Below are 18,220 nucleotides of genomic sequence, written 5' to 3'. Positions count from 1 at the left end.
TTAGCAGAATGGCAAACTGTCATCTGCAGTTTGAGAGGAGAGCAATGGTACAAAGGAGAACATAAACAAGGGACTATGATCGAAGGAAGGTTGCTTGGAAGAACTGAGACATTGTCAACCTAGCACAAAAATATTTAAGGATATTCTTGATATTAAACTATTTCTCAGAAACAAGATTTTCTCTAAAAACCAAACTTACCTACCCCCATCTCAAAAACAATTCTGTGATACTTATTTTTAAAAAAAATTTATTGCAACATTCAGCAAAAATTCTAATTCTTCACTAAGAGATTTCAGAAAGCCATTTACCTCCAAGAAAAAGAGTAGGTTATTATAAGCATTCCAGAAGAGGAATGGATTCTTACTTTGTGGGAAATTTGTACAAGAAATCAACCATTAAAAAAACAGTTGTCAGTTTTAATTTAGACAGGATGTACAAACAGTCCAAGAAAGTACAGGAAGACAGGGCTGAAATAACAAGAATGTTTTCAGACATACACTGGCCCATTAGTCAGAGAATCATCAGGCTTTGAGGAAGGAAACAAAAAGGGAAACTCTGTTCTTGCTGCATGGAAAAAAAATATGAAGAGCTTCCAGAAAGCAAAGAGCTTGGTTTGATGTTAGCTGAGGCTGCAGTTGGTTTTGTAGAACAAATGATAGTCTCTGCTCTCTCTCAAACCCACCCCAAAAACCAGAGAAAACAATGGGTAATTTAGAATCTCTGTGTCAAGTTCATCTGTTCCCAAGATCATCTCTCTTTCACAAAGTTTATTTGCTATGTATTACACAGTGAACCCACACATCCACCAATACAAAGATGATTTTTAAAAGAATTTATTTTGTAGGACAGGAAAATAAAGAACTGATGAAACAGAGCAATCAAAGTCTTAAAATCTGGAAAGAGTACCAAACCGCATTCAGTGCTTATTTTTGTTGTGCATTATTAGTGTCAAGCAGCACCTGTTCACAGTTTGGTGGAAGATGAAAACTCTGGAACTCATACTCTTTCTAGCTTTATTATTCAGAAATCCTTTTTTCAAAATACTTCAGAGTGTAGTGCTTTCATACTACAAACATAGTGGGAATGTCCCCATTCGTGGATACATTTATTTGGCATCATTCCAGCAGCAAAATGAGAGATAATTTATTTAATAACATACAGGCTGACAGAGGCAGCACTTACATTTCATAAGCCACTATGAATAGGAAACAAATCACCTTAAAGTAACCACACTGTTAAGTGCTCCACATACAATACCAGTAGACTACAAAGCATTCTATGTGCTACTGCTAAGATCATAATTACAAATCTACCATGAATTCTTCACTTCCAACACCCTGTCTCTTAAGTATGTTTGCATTGTTGAGGCATATTTTATTATTGCATAGTTCTATTTAGATAAGGTACTACTGGTTGCATTGTTGTTGCAAATGGCTACATTACTCTTAAATAGATACGGTTACCACAGTACATAAAAAAAAAAAAAAAATAGGTAGATTTCACAAAGATCATTAAATGCCTTAGTGTGAGTGTAACAGTACTCTTGAGTAACATTTCAGTTGTAATTACTACATATAAGTCATGGCCTTGCAAAGACATCATTATCAACCTTACAGCTGAGCTGCAACAGTTAATTGTAGCATGTCCTGGAAACATTGGTACACAGTTCTACACAGCACTTCTGCATCAGTCTCTGGACATGATTTCCAAGAATTACAGCAAGTGATGATCCTGTCAATAGAAAACAATGAAGTTACCATTCTTAATTGTCCCAGTCTAGGACAGATGTCAAACAAATTACCTTGAAATGTGAAATTATTGACATAAAAACTGAAGTAAAAATTACCACATAAACATACTGTCTCAGCATTCATAAAGGACTCAGATCCCTAGTGCTTTTGTGAAGCAATAATGTTGACGGATCTTGAAAATAGACTCTTTGATTTAAATATCATTTCTACAAACACAGTGACATAGCTTTTATGTCATATAAATATAGCTTTTGTGCTTATATTTGAAAACATTGTGAATTAAATTTCTTCTCTGCAACTAGATTGATATTTAAAAAACTTTTTCCTATTTAGCTAGTAAAAGGTAAATCTTTATCCAATTCTATTCATCCTAACAGAGCTACAGAGATCAAGGTATAAATGGTTTGTGTTCTCAAGCTGAATCAATTCTGCTCATATTCCATATTTAGCTTTAAAAAGAAGTCATCCAAAATGCACCTAAATCACAAAGTTGCAAGTTCTCAACACAAAGTGCTTTATTTCATTTCATTAAGAACCAATAACTTTTGTCCATAAGACCAATAAGCCAAAGCTGGATCTTTTCAAATCCTACCACCTTATGAGTAGTGAGGCCAAACACTTCAGCTTTTCTTTGTTACTGAAAGAGGTCTGTCTTGAGTTAAGAAATGTGTGCCCAGCTGCCAACAATGATGCACAATGTGCTCACCTATACTCTACCTGATCTCTGTCAACTGCTACTTTTTAAAGAAAAATCTTTCCATGTTACATTTAATGATCTCCAAGACAAAAACTTTAAAAGTAAGTTAACTTCTTTTGTTCCTCCCTTCTTTCACCTTTCCCACTCTTTTTGCTTATTGTATCCTGGTGCTGACTTCACCTCCACCATTCTTACTTCCTCCCACAAATTTTCCCAGAACATTAATGTCTCTATTCTCACATACCTCACTTCTTAACCTTTTCTGACACATTCAGCAATGTTTATTCTGTCTTCTCCTTTCCTCATTCTAGTTGTTAGCTGCCTTTCCCTTTGTGAGAGACAGAACCATGCCCAAATGTAATTATATCCTTACCTGTCTTCTCTGATTGAATAAAAAAATCCATAGCCATGATGCACCATAGGGAGCGTAGATCCAGTAAAATGACTGTAGCCAGTCAGACTGGTTGAAAGAACGAAATTCCCACCTCCTCCACTGTAAACCAACACAAAACAATACCAGCACTTTTAGAGATAATTAAAAACAAAGTGAGCTTTACAAAAAAGTTTTGTTCTCCAGATCAAGATATCACCAGACAGAAGACCAATGTAACAAAGTCCTTGCTATCATGGGATACAACCTCCCCACAGGCCAAGAATACAAATTACCTGGCTGTGAAGGCATTATCCACATAGAGTTCTGGCACTGGCAGTCCCTGCTCCTGTGCTATGAGTAGGAGACCCAAAAGATGACGATCAAAGCCTGTCAAATAAATGCAAATACTGCATCATTAAAAGCAGCACTTCCTGTTTTTCTTCTTCTTGTGGTCTGGGTAGCTGGGAGCTCAAATAGGAGCTAAAGGACAAACAAATTACAGTCTAGTAAAAAATAAGATTTACATTCTAGCATAAAAAACCATGTCTCAAATATGTGCTCTAAGAAGTTTTCACCACTTTCAGCTTGCAACACTGAGCCCTAATGCAAATGAACTAGGTAATATAAACCCAGCACAGTTTCTGTGGGAAATGAAACCCAAGAAAACTTCCATTTCAACCAAGAAGGAGGAGATCCACACAGCGAAACTGGCTCACTAGCAATTATGTGGACAAGGTGAAAAGGAGGCTTTCAGGGCCACAGCTGCCTAGATAATGCACCAAGAAGGATGGAGAGAGGGTGAAGGTTCATCAGATGATTGTTTCCCAGCTACTCACTTTCATTCATAGAATAGCCTAACACAAGTGGGTTTAAATTTCACCCAAATCTCTCCTCTGCCTTAGAAGATCACATTTCCTACTTTCCAAGTATTCTGAAACAATGTTTAGCTGGGCAGAAAAAATGAATTAATATTCAAAGTTAATGTAACTTTGGGGGCATATGTAAGGGAGCAAGGACTAGGTTTTAGCTCCTTACACAGAAAATAGTGTTAAGGGACAGTTTTTGTTGGGGCTGAAAATAGAGACAGATAAAAACATATCAACATATTTTTTCCACAAAAAAAAAGAAAAACAAGCAAACAAAAAAACCCCAAACAAAGCAAACAAACAAAAAACCCCCCACACCACAAAAGCAAGAAAACTCTTGATCCTGGAGTACCTTTTCCATTCTCACAATCTTTCCTTATTTTGTTATGCTTTGCAAATGCATTATTCATCAGCTGTACTCGGTTGTAAATCTGTGTAAAGTAAAGGAGACAGATCAAGAAAAAAACAAAGGAAAAAGAAAAAAATAACCCAGAGGAATAACACATCAGGAATCACAGATTGGAAGGTTTTTCTCTTTCACAGTTTATAGCAATTTTACATAAAAGAAAATGGAGGAACTTGAAATGTACATTAGACAGTCTTAGAAATTAAGCTTCTGGCATTTTCTTGTACTTTAAGAGTTTTAAGCATCTTAATTTTAATACTATTGAACAAATTCAATATTTTCCTAATCTCCAAGAATTCATCAAGAAAAAATGGCAATAGGAAGATTTTTGGAGATGGTATTTAAAATGACAAAAAGAAAAAGGCTTCTGTTAGTGCTAGAAGTAACAAATCTCAGTGTGTATTAGCCATAAAATCCTGATAACTGAGGAGTGGCGAAATAAAAGCAATCTATATGTGCAATAAGAAAGCAGATTTGAATAATAGTAAAAATAATGAGTATTAAAGCTGCACATGCCAAAAGAAGCTAGTGAAGACCACTAAGATGTGTTATTCAATATTGTAATTATCAATCACATGTAATTCCTGATAGTTATATTCCTGCATGTTTCTCAGATGCATACAGAACTTTTGCATTTCCTAAAGATACATAGCCTTTTGTCTCAAAAATCTACTTGCTTCATTTCTCAGGCTCTGAGAAATGCACAGTGAGGACAACAGAGAGAGAGCTTTAGTACAGCTCTCACTTGGCAATAAAGGCATGACATACTTTGCCAGCCAAGGACCAGAGAGGGCAGTTGTTGGGTAAAGAAAAAGGTCACAAGTTCAGCTATTCAGAGAAACTCTGGAATACATCCCTCTTGCCACTAGATTTCAGCCTTGCTCTCAGACTCAGCTATTAGATTAAAATTTTCTGATTTCACTTGAAACATATTAATCCAGAACAGGATCCAACCCAGTTACTTTCTGAGGTATGAAAAAAATCAGTGTGAATATAAGTTAAGACACTTACATTCTTGAAACCAAAAAGTAAATAGGATAGAAAAATCAAACAATCCTGCATGACAGCTCACCTCAGTCACAATCACCAAAGCCATACTTCAACCAACCCAACATCTGAAATGTGTTTCACTGAAAATAGGCCAACTCCCATTAATGACACAACAGCAAAATTAGTGTTAAGCAGATCAAATGAGAAGCCTTCTAAACACATGATGATTAAGTAGGATTTCAGCATTTACACTCTCAGAAGGATCCAGCATGGACTTGCACCACTCCACTGCTTCCACAGTGCATGATCTTATGGTCTCTGTGCGGCCGTGATAGAAACGCCTCGTCATGGCAGTCTCGTAACAGCAGCCTGGGCTAAGATATGAACACAAGGGAATATCTCATTAATTTCACAAAACTGTGTGCTCTCCCAAGAAGAAAATAAAAAATAATTTTTTTTAAAATCTGTGAAATATCCTATATATCTAGCCTAGTTAGAAGTATTAGTAACCAACTACTTTTCTTCAAATTTTGTGTCTGAAAAACCCAGAAAGGAGTTCTGCAAGCTTTTATGAGAAAGATGACTGAGAATGTGCCAGTGCTTCCTGTAACCATGCCTTGAAAAGACTGGGCTGTATGGCTATTTTCTGCAGACTATAATCTACCATCCTCTAGTGTAAATAAACTGGTGTTATTCAAGCTTCAGTTTTGCTACATATCTCCATTAAAAAGAAACCACCTACACTATCCAAAAACTCAAAAACTGAAACACACTAGAAATAAGCAGTGTCTCCCAATGTGTTTATATGGAAAAGGCTCAAATCCTTCCTGTTGCATACTAACACACATCCATCTTTTACCTAGAGAATCCCCAGCCCTGTGACAGTCTACCACTAAATATACAGGTTACATGAAACTCACTTGCATGTTTAGAACAGACCTAACAAGCTATCTTAGTCAGACAGTATGCTGAATATTGGAATAAAGTGAGATCTAGTGGCATTTCTAATGATAAGATAGGCATCTCCAGTGACTAAGCAGTATGTGCACATGACAAAACACTCCTTTTTCTGAAGCAAGCAATGCTTGTGACATTGTGCTGACTTAAAGAAGCCTTAGTCAGTGCAATTTAGCAAAGAGAAATTTTGGATCACTAATACCAGGAAGAACACTGGCTTTTACAAATAATACAAAATAAATAACACACACAAAAAAACCAGAGCCAAACATTTGTAGGGTCACTATATATAGCTCTATTGTTCTGATCAAATCTTTACATCTAACTGTGCTAAAGCAAGTGAGTCACTGAGATTTGCAAGGCTTTTTACAGGCTTGGAAGACTAACCATTTTACTGATGGCTGTCACTTGCTACAGATAAAGCTCTATTTTCTAACTGTGAAATTGTTTGGCATTAAAGAATCCTAACCCACTGCATTCTTGGCATTTGCCCAATTATTTACTTTGTAAATCCCAAATCCACAACTTCATGGCCTGTCTTCTGCACTCCATTCCACAGTATGCACACACATGATACCTGTGGGCACAAGGGCACGATTCTTCTGAAGCCAAGAGCACTACTAACCCATGGATACCAATAGCACAAAAGTAAGGCCCTATTCAGTCTGTAGAGTAAAAAGCTCTTACTTCTTCATTCTTATATGAGCATAGGAAATTACACAGTAGCACTGCAAGTCCACTGCATTTTATCTCCAGATCCACTCCTTTATTCAAGAGTCTGGTTTTTTAATTCCTACTATAGTTGATGAGCTTTTCCTACCGTCCATGGCATTTGTAGAAAGCCAGCTGAAGGGCAAGCTGCACAAAAGTATCAGGATGAAGTTTCTTCTTTTTAATCAGTCCCTTGCCAAAGGATGTGAAGGCATAAGTCACTATCTGCACATCAGATACCTGTTATAAAAAAGCAGGAAAAGCCATAGAATTCAAGCAATATCACAACTTCACCCACTTCAAATAAAACACAATCAACATAAATCAACAAGTAAAAAATGTAACCATGGTACTTATTCCCTGATTCAAACTTTCCAACCATGATGATTCTATGATTAATAATAAATTCATCCCTGCTCTCCACCTCGGAGAAACATCAGCTAAAACATTTAAATAAAATGAAAAAAACCCAAACAAACAACAAAACAAACAGTGACATTTAATAAGAGAATCAAGAAATTCGACCTTTTTGTAATACCATTCTTTAGTATGTCCAATTTCAGTTTTAAGTTTTTGATCCAATGTAAATACAAGTTCCTCTGGCCACGGAATATCCCTCACTTTATCTGAACCCTGGGAGGATACAGACACAAAGAAAGAGAAACACAGAACATGTTATCCATAGGAGAAGATGCATTAACTAATCCACCAGCAAGTTGAAATGATAGATACCTTCCATTTTCCATCATTTTCAATGATCTTCTTTTCGGTATTCGCAAGCATGGTAATTACAGCCATGGCATCTAAAGGAGAATGCTGGAATCATACAAGATATCATGTTATTTGCATAACTACTAGATGATCAAATCTCTTTTTTCCCTACCCCATTCTTTTCCCTGCAGACCAACAACTTCATCACACAGGCATGAACCTGTTTTTCTAGTTCCACAATGTATAGAGAACTCCAATAAGTCCACTTGCTGTTTTGACTGCTCTGCAGCCAGATAGGGAGGAACAATACACTACTGCTGTAGAGAAGCAGATTTCAGGAAGGATGTAGGCCCTTCTGGCCATTCAGTAATAAATTTTTTTAAAAATCCAAGTTTAATAGCTATTCAAATAGGTACCTAAGACAAGGAGTTAGTTTTAAGCCCTCTTGTCCTTTTATTTTTGTCTTTGGAACTCTCCCATTAAATACTTTTAAAATTAAGATAATGGTTGCAGAACTCACATTCCTAGTTCAAGTATGGTATAGTATCAAACACTATGAAGGCAGACTGCTTTTGCCAGACAAGGTACCTACTAAACAAAGCTACACTAAAAAGGAACAAATTAATTTTAAAAATAATACTCTGAAATTAAGAGCTTATAAATCTCTCAAGCATTTTTAAATTAAGACAGGTGGGTGCAATTTTTTCAACTTACATCACAGCATATGCTACAGGTTCCATTGGAAAAGAATATGGAATTGTAGGATTTATCTCCCCAGCGTATAGTCGGATCACCTGCTAGCCCCAGACTTGTAACCTAAAGCAAAAGTGAGAGTGTGGGTTTTCAACAGCACCGAGTACACTGCCAACTTCTGCCAGCTAAGCCCAGACTAAGATGGTGAGGCTTCCCTGAGAGGTAAGACATTTTCATCCGGTTGAAAATTTAACATAATTATTAGTCTAAATGTTTAAATTGCAAGTGGTAAACAAGTTGATGAGTGTATTTCTCAGGAACCTGAAGCAGAGAGGTCTAAAAGGTTACGAAGACAGATCTCAGCCATTCCTACTTCCAATGCTCTAACATTCATGCTATTCAAGTAATCCTACAGATCAATGGAAAGCACCATCTGCACACTTACCTGCTTCATTTACTCTGTTCTGGAAAAGTGCTACTTCACTATAGAAAGACCATGCACATATGCAGAAGAAATTTTTGTATAATCAATACCAGATCTGCATTATCAAAACACTTAGCTACCTCAGAGTAGTCTTCAGGAGTTGCATGGGGACTAGCATCATCCAAGGCGACCACAAACAAGCTTCTCTCAATTTTTTCCAGAAGAGCCAAGTTCTTTGGATCAAGATCAATCAAATATTGACGTAACTACACAACACAAAAAAGACAAAGCTAAGTGAAGTAATGCATTTCCAGTGATCACAGTGCTTTTCTGAGGAATTAACCATTAAATTACTCCCACCTCTGCCCATTTTGTTCTTTCATTGCTTGTTAAGGCTGCCAGTCCTGGTCCATCCGGTTCACTGTGGCATCTTTTCTGGATATATGCAAGTTGCCTATAAGAAGATTTCAAAAACTGAAGTCAACAAAGAACATATGGACAGAAGATAAAAGTAATTTTTTTTATCTCTGTTTTTTGCCAAGCTCAAGCGTTTTTTCACAAGTTAATGTGACGCATGAATCAGTTCCCACAGACCCTAAGGGCAGCTGAAGGCCTCCTACGTGTTTTCACCATTAACCATTAATGGTTAATTGAAATTGCAGCTACCAGCCCACTACAAACTTACATGTAAACAATTATGATCCTAAATGTTACGTATGCACTTAAAATTAGATTTAAGACTTCAGCTGTGCAGATCAAATTATACTGAGCAGCAGCCACCTGCAATGCTGCAAGTTTGCAGCTTTTACGGCAACTCATCTGATAGAAGGGGAAAACTTCCACTCAAGATAAACTCTGAAATCTAAAGCAAAAGAGTAGCTACAAGACAGCCTGAACAGAAAGAATGAACTACACAAGAATAATCCTCTCCCTTCCTCTTCTTCACATTTGCTCTTTCAAAAACTATAGAGAGCTAATTTTTAAATTTGCAAATTCAGTTTTTCATGTTCTAGATGTTAAAAAAACTACAGGTGTTTAATCTGTCTTGACCTTTGTTCTGGTGTTCTTGCCCATTAAACTTCACTACTCAACATTAGTTACACAGTTGACAAAAACATAAGATACCCATGTTGATGTTACAAAAAAAAAACCAATAGAAACGAAAAAACAAACAAATAAAAAGCAAACAAACAAAAAACCAAAACCAAACAGTTTCTATAGACAATAGAAAGCTTTATGTTTTTTTCTCTGTATTCTAGGTGTTTCTCTCTTTTTACTTGCTTGATCTACCAGGTACAACTACTGAAATTAGAAGAACATGTAGAAATATCTTAAAGTACCAGATTCCCAAAAATTATTTTTGGGTTTCTCTAACTAGTTTTTCTCTTACCTAAGGAATTTGGCCATCTAACTTTGGCCAATTTTAATTACAAAAATTGTGCTCTTTAAACAGCACTTTGAGTAAGTTGTGCTCTTTAAAGTTGTGCTCTTTAAACAGCACAAAGAGTAAGTTATTGCTGTATGAAATGCACAGCTCCTCTATAGCAAGTACATGCATACAGATCCCAAACTGATCCCAAGAGACTTACACTGAAAACCTCTCTGTATGTCATATACAAAGCAGTTTGACCAACAGAGCAAAATACCTTATAGCTACTACTGCATTGCCAATTTGAAAAGCCAGAGCCTCTGCATACTACTGGGAGTGTTGAGATGCAGCATGGAAAAGCTTTAAACATTGCCAGTTGTAGCAGGACCAATATTTACCATTTAAAGAACCAAATTGTTTCTCTCTGTTCCTTTGCAGCTCAGGAATATGAGAAGAGCCACAAACACAGCTGTTTTTTACAGGGCTGATGCAAAGAAAAGAAATGCAAGTGAAATGCTGCTATACTGCTCTGCAGCTAGCAGCAAGTCAGTGTATACTGTAATTTTGGACTCTGCTGCCCCCACCAACAGGAATTTCAACCCCTTCACCCTCGTGAAACACTACCACAAGTGTATTAGATTTGTAACAATGTGACAGTGGTGCTTCATCTTTAATAATGACTAAATAGCAATAAGGGAATTATTAATATGGAGTGGTCCTGAAAGGAATGATGTTACTTATAGTCTAATAATTCCAGGCCAAGAATAGTACATGATCATCATGCTTCATGGCAAGAGGATGCCATCCACTAAATAATTTACTCAAATCTGAACCCTCAGCTACAAGAAAAGCTGTGGCCTCTCTCATATCTAATGCTTTGGGGTGGAGGGAACAGAAAAAGAAAGACTGTCTTTGCTATGTGGCTTAATTAGGACAGTTCATTTGAAAAAAGGTAGTTTGAAAACCTGAGAATCTCTGGAGTCGTCAGCATACTGCCTTCATGTATAACATCAAATGCAAACACTCTACCTCGAGACAGGACTATTAAGTGAGATGGGCATTCACCTTCAGTCTCTGAAATGAAACAGAAAACAAAACACAAAAATCCAACTGTGGGGATAAAATGAGTGGCAGATACGGGAAAAACACTCATGAAGTCCTACAGACCTATTTTTTTATTCAAAATGCAGGCAGACTTCATCCAGACAGAAGAAAAAAGACTAACATTCCGATTGTATGATCCTACTGCAAATTTGAAGCCATTTTTTAAACTGTCAGAAAAAGATACACAGGAGTACATAATTTTCACTTTTATTAACTATTTCAAGTCGTTGTCATTACCTACCAGCAAATGTATTTCCTTTATATACCTTGTAGGCTCTACTGAAAGGACTCTTGTTTGCTCAAAATTCATCTAGCAACATTTCTCTGGAGTTTGTTTGTTGTTTTTTTTTTCCAAAAGGGATGAATATAATGCACCAAGCCTGATGCTACCACACTTCGCAGAAAATTGAGTTCTTTGGTTGTCAGTGTTTATGCTACCAGTTTCAGTTATGCAGCTCAAGATGAGATGATCAATCAGACCTGACTTGCAATCTACAAATCTGTAGAAAGGGAACACTGGCACACCAATTTGGCCACTATACAGAAACCCAGGTGGTACCAGCCCACACTAGGCCAGGTATGTTGCATAACATTGCCTTATTGAATCTGCCCGTCTAGAAATAAGACAAAACAAAGATTTTATCAGAAAAGATCCTGACCAAGAACAGATGTTAAAATCCCAAGAAACACTGCTATATTTTTCCTAAACTGAACCACTGTGCTATATCTCTCTTAGTCCAGTACTCCACCCCAGTAAAAAGAAGAGATGTATGCTACAATGTATACCCACAAGTATTTAATTGAATGGGCATTCACAGAAGTCCTAAGATAGCTTCATGGTCTTGCTTTCCAAATCAAATAATATAATTCAATACATACCCTATTAAAGACATTCTAGAGCAGAGAATTTGTCATTTCATGTAAACCTAAATCATGAAATTATTTGCTAACATTACAAAAATCAGAAGGGGTTACATCAAATTCAGTTACTTTAGCAAGGATACTCCTAATCATAGCTGTGTAATACAAGGGGTAGAATTAAGTTTGGAAATAACATGTCTGGAATGTAGTGTGTCACTACAGTTGGGAGAGCTCTACCCAATGCACTCAATGACATCTAATGAGCTCTTCACCTGTTCTTGTTAACATGTCCATTGCAGCCTCCACCAAATGGCTCTCCAGGTTCCGCTGATAGAGCTCTCTTGGCTTTTAGTGAGGTCTTTGACTTCAAGGTGAGATTACCTGTTGAATTTTAAGTCCACTACCCTGCAACCTGTATACTTCTTTAAGTGTTTCAACTATGTCAGTTCCCTCTATAGTCAAAGAAGAATAACACAGCCCTCTCCAGATGGCAATTTCTTCTGCCCATCTCAAATATCTCCATAATTTGACAGCAAAAGCCCTTCTCTGAAGTGTTCCTATTGCTCTATATTTCAAAGAGAACCAAGACAACCAGATGGACTACATATTTCATCCAGAGGCATCATCTGCCATGTATAACATGAACAAAAAATTATATAAGCAAGATTGTTTAATCCATTTCTTACAGTATTTTAAGGTAAAAAATGGACATAAATTACAAACTGTATCACCACAGGATAATGACTTTTTACTGTAATCAGAATAGAATACTGAATTTCTACTCTTTGAATGTTTCCTGTATGTTCTGAATATTCAAACTGACCCTTCAGCTGTAATGCTAAGATGAAACCCTTGAAACGTGCCTTCAACTTTGCATTTTCTCATCATACCCTGTGGTATGGAAATTTTGTGTATTTTCTACGGCACATGGCAATACCTCCTTGAATTCCCCAGTCTTACAGGAATTCACCTCTCCCATTATTATCTATAGTGACACTGCTGAACAACTCTGAAAGCATCAGAATGTGTGTGGGAAGGGTGTTACTATATCAGTTAGTTAATTATTAATCCTACAGTATCTGTTAGTGGAGTTAGCATCACACTTTTACCCTAGCTCTTGATCCTGCACTCCAGTAAACTGCTGGGATTCTAATAGAATGGCTTCAAGAAGCACTATGAAACACTTCCAAACAGGAATGGCTGACCAAGCCAAGAAACAGCACAATGACAGAAAATGAAGAATTATCCCAACAGAACGTATGAAGCACACATGAGAGACATTCTGTGGAAAAAAGATGCAATTAGTACTGCTGCTGAAATTCTGTCTGTAGAACATGCAGAATACACCCACATGTGTAACACATGGAATTTGTCTTATTTTAATTCCTAATGCTGGCATCAGGCTGGTAACATACAATTTGAAGCAGAGCTTTCTTTTGATCTTATTTAGAAAATACTAAATATTAGACCAAAAAGGCCATTTGTAGATTAGAGTCTTTCCTTACTTATGTAAGTGCTCAACAACTAGTATCTGATTTAGTGCTTGAGGAAGCAAGTATTTTATGGTTAAAATGACCACCCCATTAGCCCACTAATACCAAATAATTTGCTTATATTAAGCTGCAATTTGCATTTGTTTACCAGTTTTAAAATAACAGCTGATTGAGTCTCTGGTAATTCCAGGAATTTTGCAAGTGCAGAAGAGCTTTCGAAATTGGTTCATGTCTAGAACAGCACTCCCAGATCTCTCAACAGGCACTTTCTCTCTGTAGTAAACAAACACATCAAAATTATAAAAGAGACATTATCATTATGCAAGGAAATAAATCAAAATTAACCCATTTTTTATGACAGAGAATGGATGCCAATTAACATAAACACATTTTTGCAACTAAAGTACATACAGATAATTAATTAGTATTTAAAATAAATTATTTTTTCTTAAGTCTTACACTCGTAATAGATGCCAGTATTGCAGGGTATGCCATATATGCACTGATGCTCTTGCTATCTGACTGCCCTCTTCGGGTGGCCAGCAGCTTTCAATATAGGGGCCAGGGCCCCCCATATTACAGTGTATTTGAGTCGATATGCGAAGATCAAGATAAGCTACATTCAGCCACCAGTCCTCCAGCTGAAAATGAAAAGCATTTGGAGTCAGAACTAAGTTATAGTCATTAGTCTTTAATAATCATCTGATTGCTCAACTGCCTGCCTTTTTTACTACTACTACTTCTTTTTAAAAATATTTTGAATAGTAGTTTCTATGTAGCAGGGAAGCAGGATACATTCAAAATTAACTGCTGAGAGAAATGACAAATCTAGCTTTTCTATTTTCAAGCTTGGAATAAAATTCAGTATTGCTTAAGACTACTAAAATGTAAATAATGATAAAGAGTTCTTCCCCCATATTCATCATCTTAAACTCTTACAGATGTCAGCTGTTGCTGCTGAAAATATCAGATTACTGCATGACGAACAAAAGGAAAGGAGATTTGTGTGAGAGAGAATCTGGGACAGACATTTCATAAAATATTTTTTCTATCACCATCTGAAAATCCTCACTCCAGAGTGTATCATAAAGATTTACAAAGTCCTCACAAATACCACTTGGTTATGACTCCCCCTGTGTCTCTTTCTCTTTTGTAAGAAAACTTTAAAATACTGCCACAAAGCTTTCTTCAGGAAAGAAAGATAGAGAGATAGAGACCAGACTTTTTTTTTTTTTTTAATTTGGGGGGGGGGAGGGTTGGGGAACAGGTTGAAGAGAGAGGGGAGAGAGGTGACAGGAGACTAAAAGTATTCAAAAGCTGGTAAGTAACATAACATTTCACCTAGTAAACTCTCCTAGCCACTCAACTTTGTAAATAATGAATCACACCTATATAAGTGAATGTATCCGTATCCATAGGCCACGAAGCAGATACAAGGAATATCCTAAGGTTAAAAAACCTAAATGGCTGTCTAAATTATGTCCTGAACTACCAACTTTCCATAAGGTGAAATTTGATTTCTTATATATCTAAATACATACCCAATTCCGCCTGGTTTTAGCTCTTTCCAGTAATTTCTGATGCAACTCTTTCCCAATCCCATTTTCAAAATTTTTAACAATATTCTCAGTTCTTTCATATTCTTCCTGATTTAGAAATGGTTTCACTGTAAAAAGGAAATGTTTTTATTCTAAGGACAACTGAATACTGAGATTTGTTTCAAGATTCAGATATGCACAATCAGGATGTGGATGAAAATACAAAAAAATTATTTTTCTAAAACAAATATTTGAAGGGAAAACATCTTTTAGAAATCTGTGAATAAATCACAGCATGTTCCAATAAAACATAAATACATACCTTAAATAAATACAGATGTTAATAAATGAAAGAAATTGCTAAAAACCTGAAAAAACTAACAGATAACTAAATCCCATATATTTAAAACTGTAGCTTAGAACTACTGTGGAATTCTGCAACTCCATCAGCTGCCACAGAACTCACAGAACAACTAAGTCTACAGAAACTTTGTTTGTAAATTAATACATTGAGCCACGTGTCTGCCACCCTACTGCACCAGCCATAAGCTACTTGTCTTCATTTTTAAAAGACTAGTCATGGTTTAAAATCCTCCTTAAAGCCTTCTTACCAGAAATCTATGTCCAGTAACAGGCACTGCTGATAACAGCTTCTACACAGGCACATTTCTTGTCTGCCTTGCTAGTGCTAACCCTAGTGGTTAAGAAATAAGGAAGGATACTTATTTAATTTTTAGTTATCACATATCTGTATCAGCTTTAATCTAGCCTTTGTAAGTAACAGTAGAGCTTCAGCCAGGCAAGGTCTCAAACACATCATTCTAAAATTAAAATCTTACTTCCTCACAACTGTGTCTTGCTGCAATTATCACTGCTTGCCTGCAACCACTACTTTCTTCTTCACCAGGGTGCTCAGGTCTGTGTTGGGTTTTGAGTATCTCCAAGGATGGAGACTACAACGTCCCTGGTAGCAACCTGTTCCAGTACTTAACCACCCTCACAATAAAAATAATATTCTCAAGTTTCAAAGATATTTCTTGTATTTCATTCAATTTGTTGCCATCACCTCTTGTTCTGTTTCTGGATGGTGTCTGGCTCTCTTTTTTGCTCTGCTCCTCAAGAGCCTTTTCTTCCCCAGTCCAACAATATAGCTATGGCCACCTTCTCTGCTCACAGCCTACCTTCAAAACAAGATTAGTCATCCTGAATCCAAAGCAGAGGAAGCTACTGTAAAGCCCTCAATAAGGCACCTTCTGACACGTACTTTGTCCAGCTTTTCCAGCTGACTGACTTTAAACAGACAAGTGCTTCACCAAGAGGCAGACATTAATGTTAAGTGCCTGAGGTCCTCCTCCAACAGGAGTTTCCACAGAATGATTCTGAGTTCTGCTCTTCAGAACCACCTTCCTTTCTTCATTCAACTTCACAGACTAAACAAATGAAGAGCTTAAGCACTGAGAAACACTGAGCTAGTGCCTAGAACTGTGCACTGCAAATCCTGGATTTGAGTGATTTGAACAAGGGAAGAGTGTGCCAGAACAAAAAGCGCTGGACTAACTTTCCTCCAACCTCCAGTGAGACTAAAAGGAACCAACAATGATGATCAAAATTACAGAATGACTGAGATACAAAGAACAGTAAATAGGAAGTAACTTCAGCAAGTAAAAAAAGACGTGATAACATGCTTATGAAAACAAAGAGCAGAATCAGAAAACAAGAGCAACCAAGTTCACCGTCAGATTTTATCACTCCGTGAGAGCTACTTATTAACTTAAAGAACAACCATTTTAACATTTTTAAGCCTCAAAATTTGATGCCATAACAACAACAAAAGAACTATTACCATCTACTGGGCCATTTCCACTACTCAGTTGATACCAGCTGTCTCTACATATCTCTGTGCAAACATCTTCAAATAAGCCTGGCTACAACAGCACACAGAATGCTACTATTAAAATATTAAGTCATTACCTGCATCAAGGTATTTACTTAAAGATTCATCAAGAGGAGGTACTGGCAGGGAAGGCAGAGAATCTTGGTACTGAAATGTTCGCTCCTCAGAGGACTCAAGCACTTGCTTTTCCATTATGCAGATCTGCAGCACAACACCAACAGACTGTTAATAAAACCTGCTAGATGATGTACCTCCCCATACTGTGATAATTCTCCTCCCTACTCCCATCCAATTACATAATAAAAGACACACATCATAGAACAACAACATTGTTTGGGCTGGAAAAGACCTGTAAGATCAATTCCAGTTAACCTAGCACTGCCAAGTCCACCACTAAACCATGTCTGTATGTCTTTTAAATACCACCAGGGACGGTGAATCTACCACTTCCCTGGGCAGCCTCTTCCAGTGCCTGACAACCTTCTCTGTAAAGAAATCTTCCTTAACATCCAATCTAAACCTCCCCTGGCACAACTTGATGCCACTTTCCTCTTGTTCTATGGCTTGTTCCCTGGGAGAACAGACCAACACCCACCTCACTAGAGCCTGCTTGCAGGTACCTGTAGAGAGTAATGCTGTCTCTCCCTCAGCCTCTTTTTCTACCTACCAAGTAACCGCAGTTGTTTCACCCGCTCCGCATAAACCAGGGCATCATTCCCTGACAAATTCAGGATTGAGGATTCCTTGGTGGCCTGAAGCCACAAGGGGCATACACACAACAGGGGAAACCATGACCAGGCAGGAGGATATTGATGCCGTCTCGGGGTACGTCGCGATGAACCGACACCAGGCCTTTGCTTTCTTTCCCGAGAAGGCAGCCTGCTCTGGCACACCCACCGAGACCAGAGGCTGACACGGGGAACGGGGAAATCCCTCGCCCGGCGACTGGTGCCCAGCCCAGCTGGCAGCCGCCATCACGCAGGACGCCCGCAGCCGAGGAAGGGGCGCAGCCCCCGCCGAGCCCCCCGACCCCAGCGCTGCCCGCCCGGCGGAACGGAGGCCCAGGGCGGGATAGGGCCAAGCAGGGCCCAGGGCCACCGCCGCTGCATCACAGAAACGTCTGCGGCAGCTCAGGGCCGGCGCCGGGGAGATGCCCGGAGAGGCTCGGGCGGACAGGGCTGAGGCCGGGGGATAAGGAGACATTCGAGCCGCACCAGCCCCAATGAAAGAAGCCGGCGGAGGTCTCCGGTGGCCCCTCACCGCTTACCTTGGCCTGGCCGGGACGGCCTCCCCCTCAGCAGGCTACCCGGCTGGCTCGCTGGCTGCCTTCTCCTCTGCCCCAGTTTTCAAGCGGCCCGGAAGCCGGGCGGGGCGGGGCGGC

General features: G+C 38.2%; 1 protein-coding gene across 1 annotated transcript; it reads right to left on the bottom strand.

Moving 5' to 3' along the window:
* Positions 1-231: 231 nt before the first annotated feature.
* Positions 232-18,217, bottom strand: CROT (carnitine O-octanoyltransferase). Its single transcript, XM_071735157.1, has 17 exons — positions 18,107-18,217; positions 16,917-17,040; positions 14,949-15,073; positions 13,867-14,048; positions 13,556-13,680; positions 10,915-11,023; positions 8,941-9,034; positions 8,721-8,846; positions 8,178-8,279; positions 7,485-7,568; positions 7,278-7,385; positions 6,862-6,992; positions 5,335-5,458; positions 4,041-4,119; positions 3,116-3,209; positions 2,823-2,942; positions 232-1,732 (listed from the first exon to the last, which is right to left on the bottom strand). Exons 2-17 carry the CDS (start codon positions 17,029-17,031, stop codon positions 1,612-1,614), a joined length of 1,839 nt encoding a protein of 612 aa, XP_071591258.1. The 5' UTR covers positions 17,032-17,040; positions 18,107-18,217; the 3' UTR covers positions 232-1,611.
* Between the last annotated feature and the right edge of the window lie 3 nt (positions 18,218-18,220).

The sequence above is a fragment of the Heliangelus exortis genome, chromosome 2 (genome assembly GCF_036169615.1).
Source record: "Heliangelus exortis chromosome 2, bHelExo1.hap1, whole genome shotgun sequence".
In the NCBI taxonomy this organism is placed as follows: domain Eukaryota; kingdom Metazoa; phylum Chordata; class Aves; order Apodiformes; family Trochilidae; genus Heliangelus; species Heliangelus exortis.
Note: the sequence above shows the minus strand (reverse complement) of the source record. Positions and strands in the feature narration are given on the sequence as shown.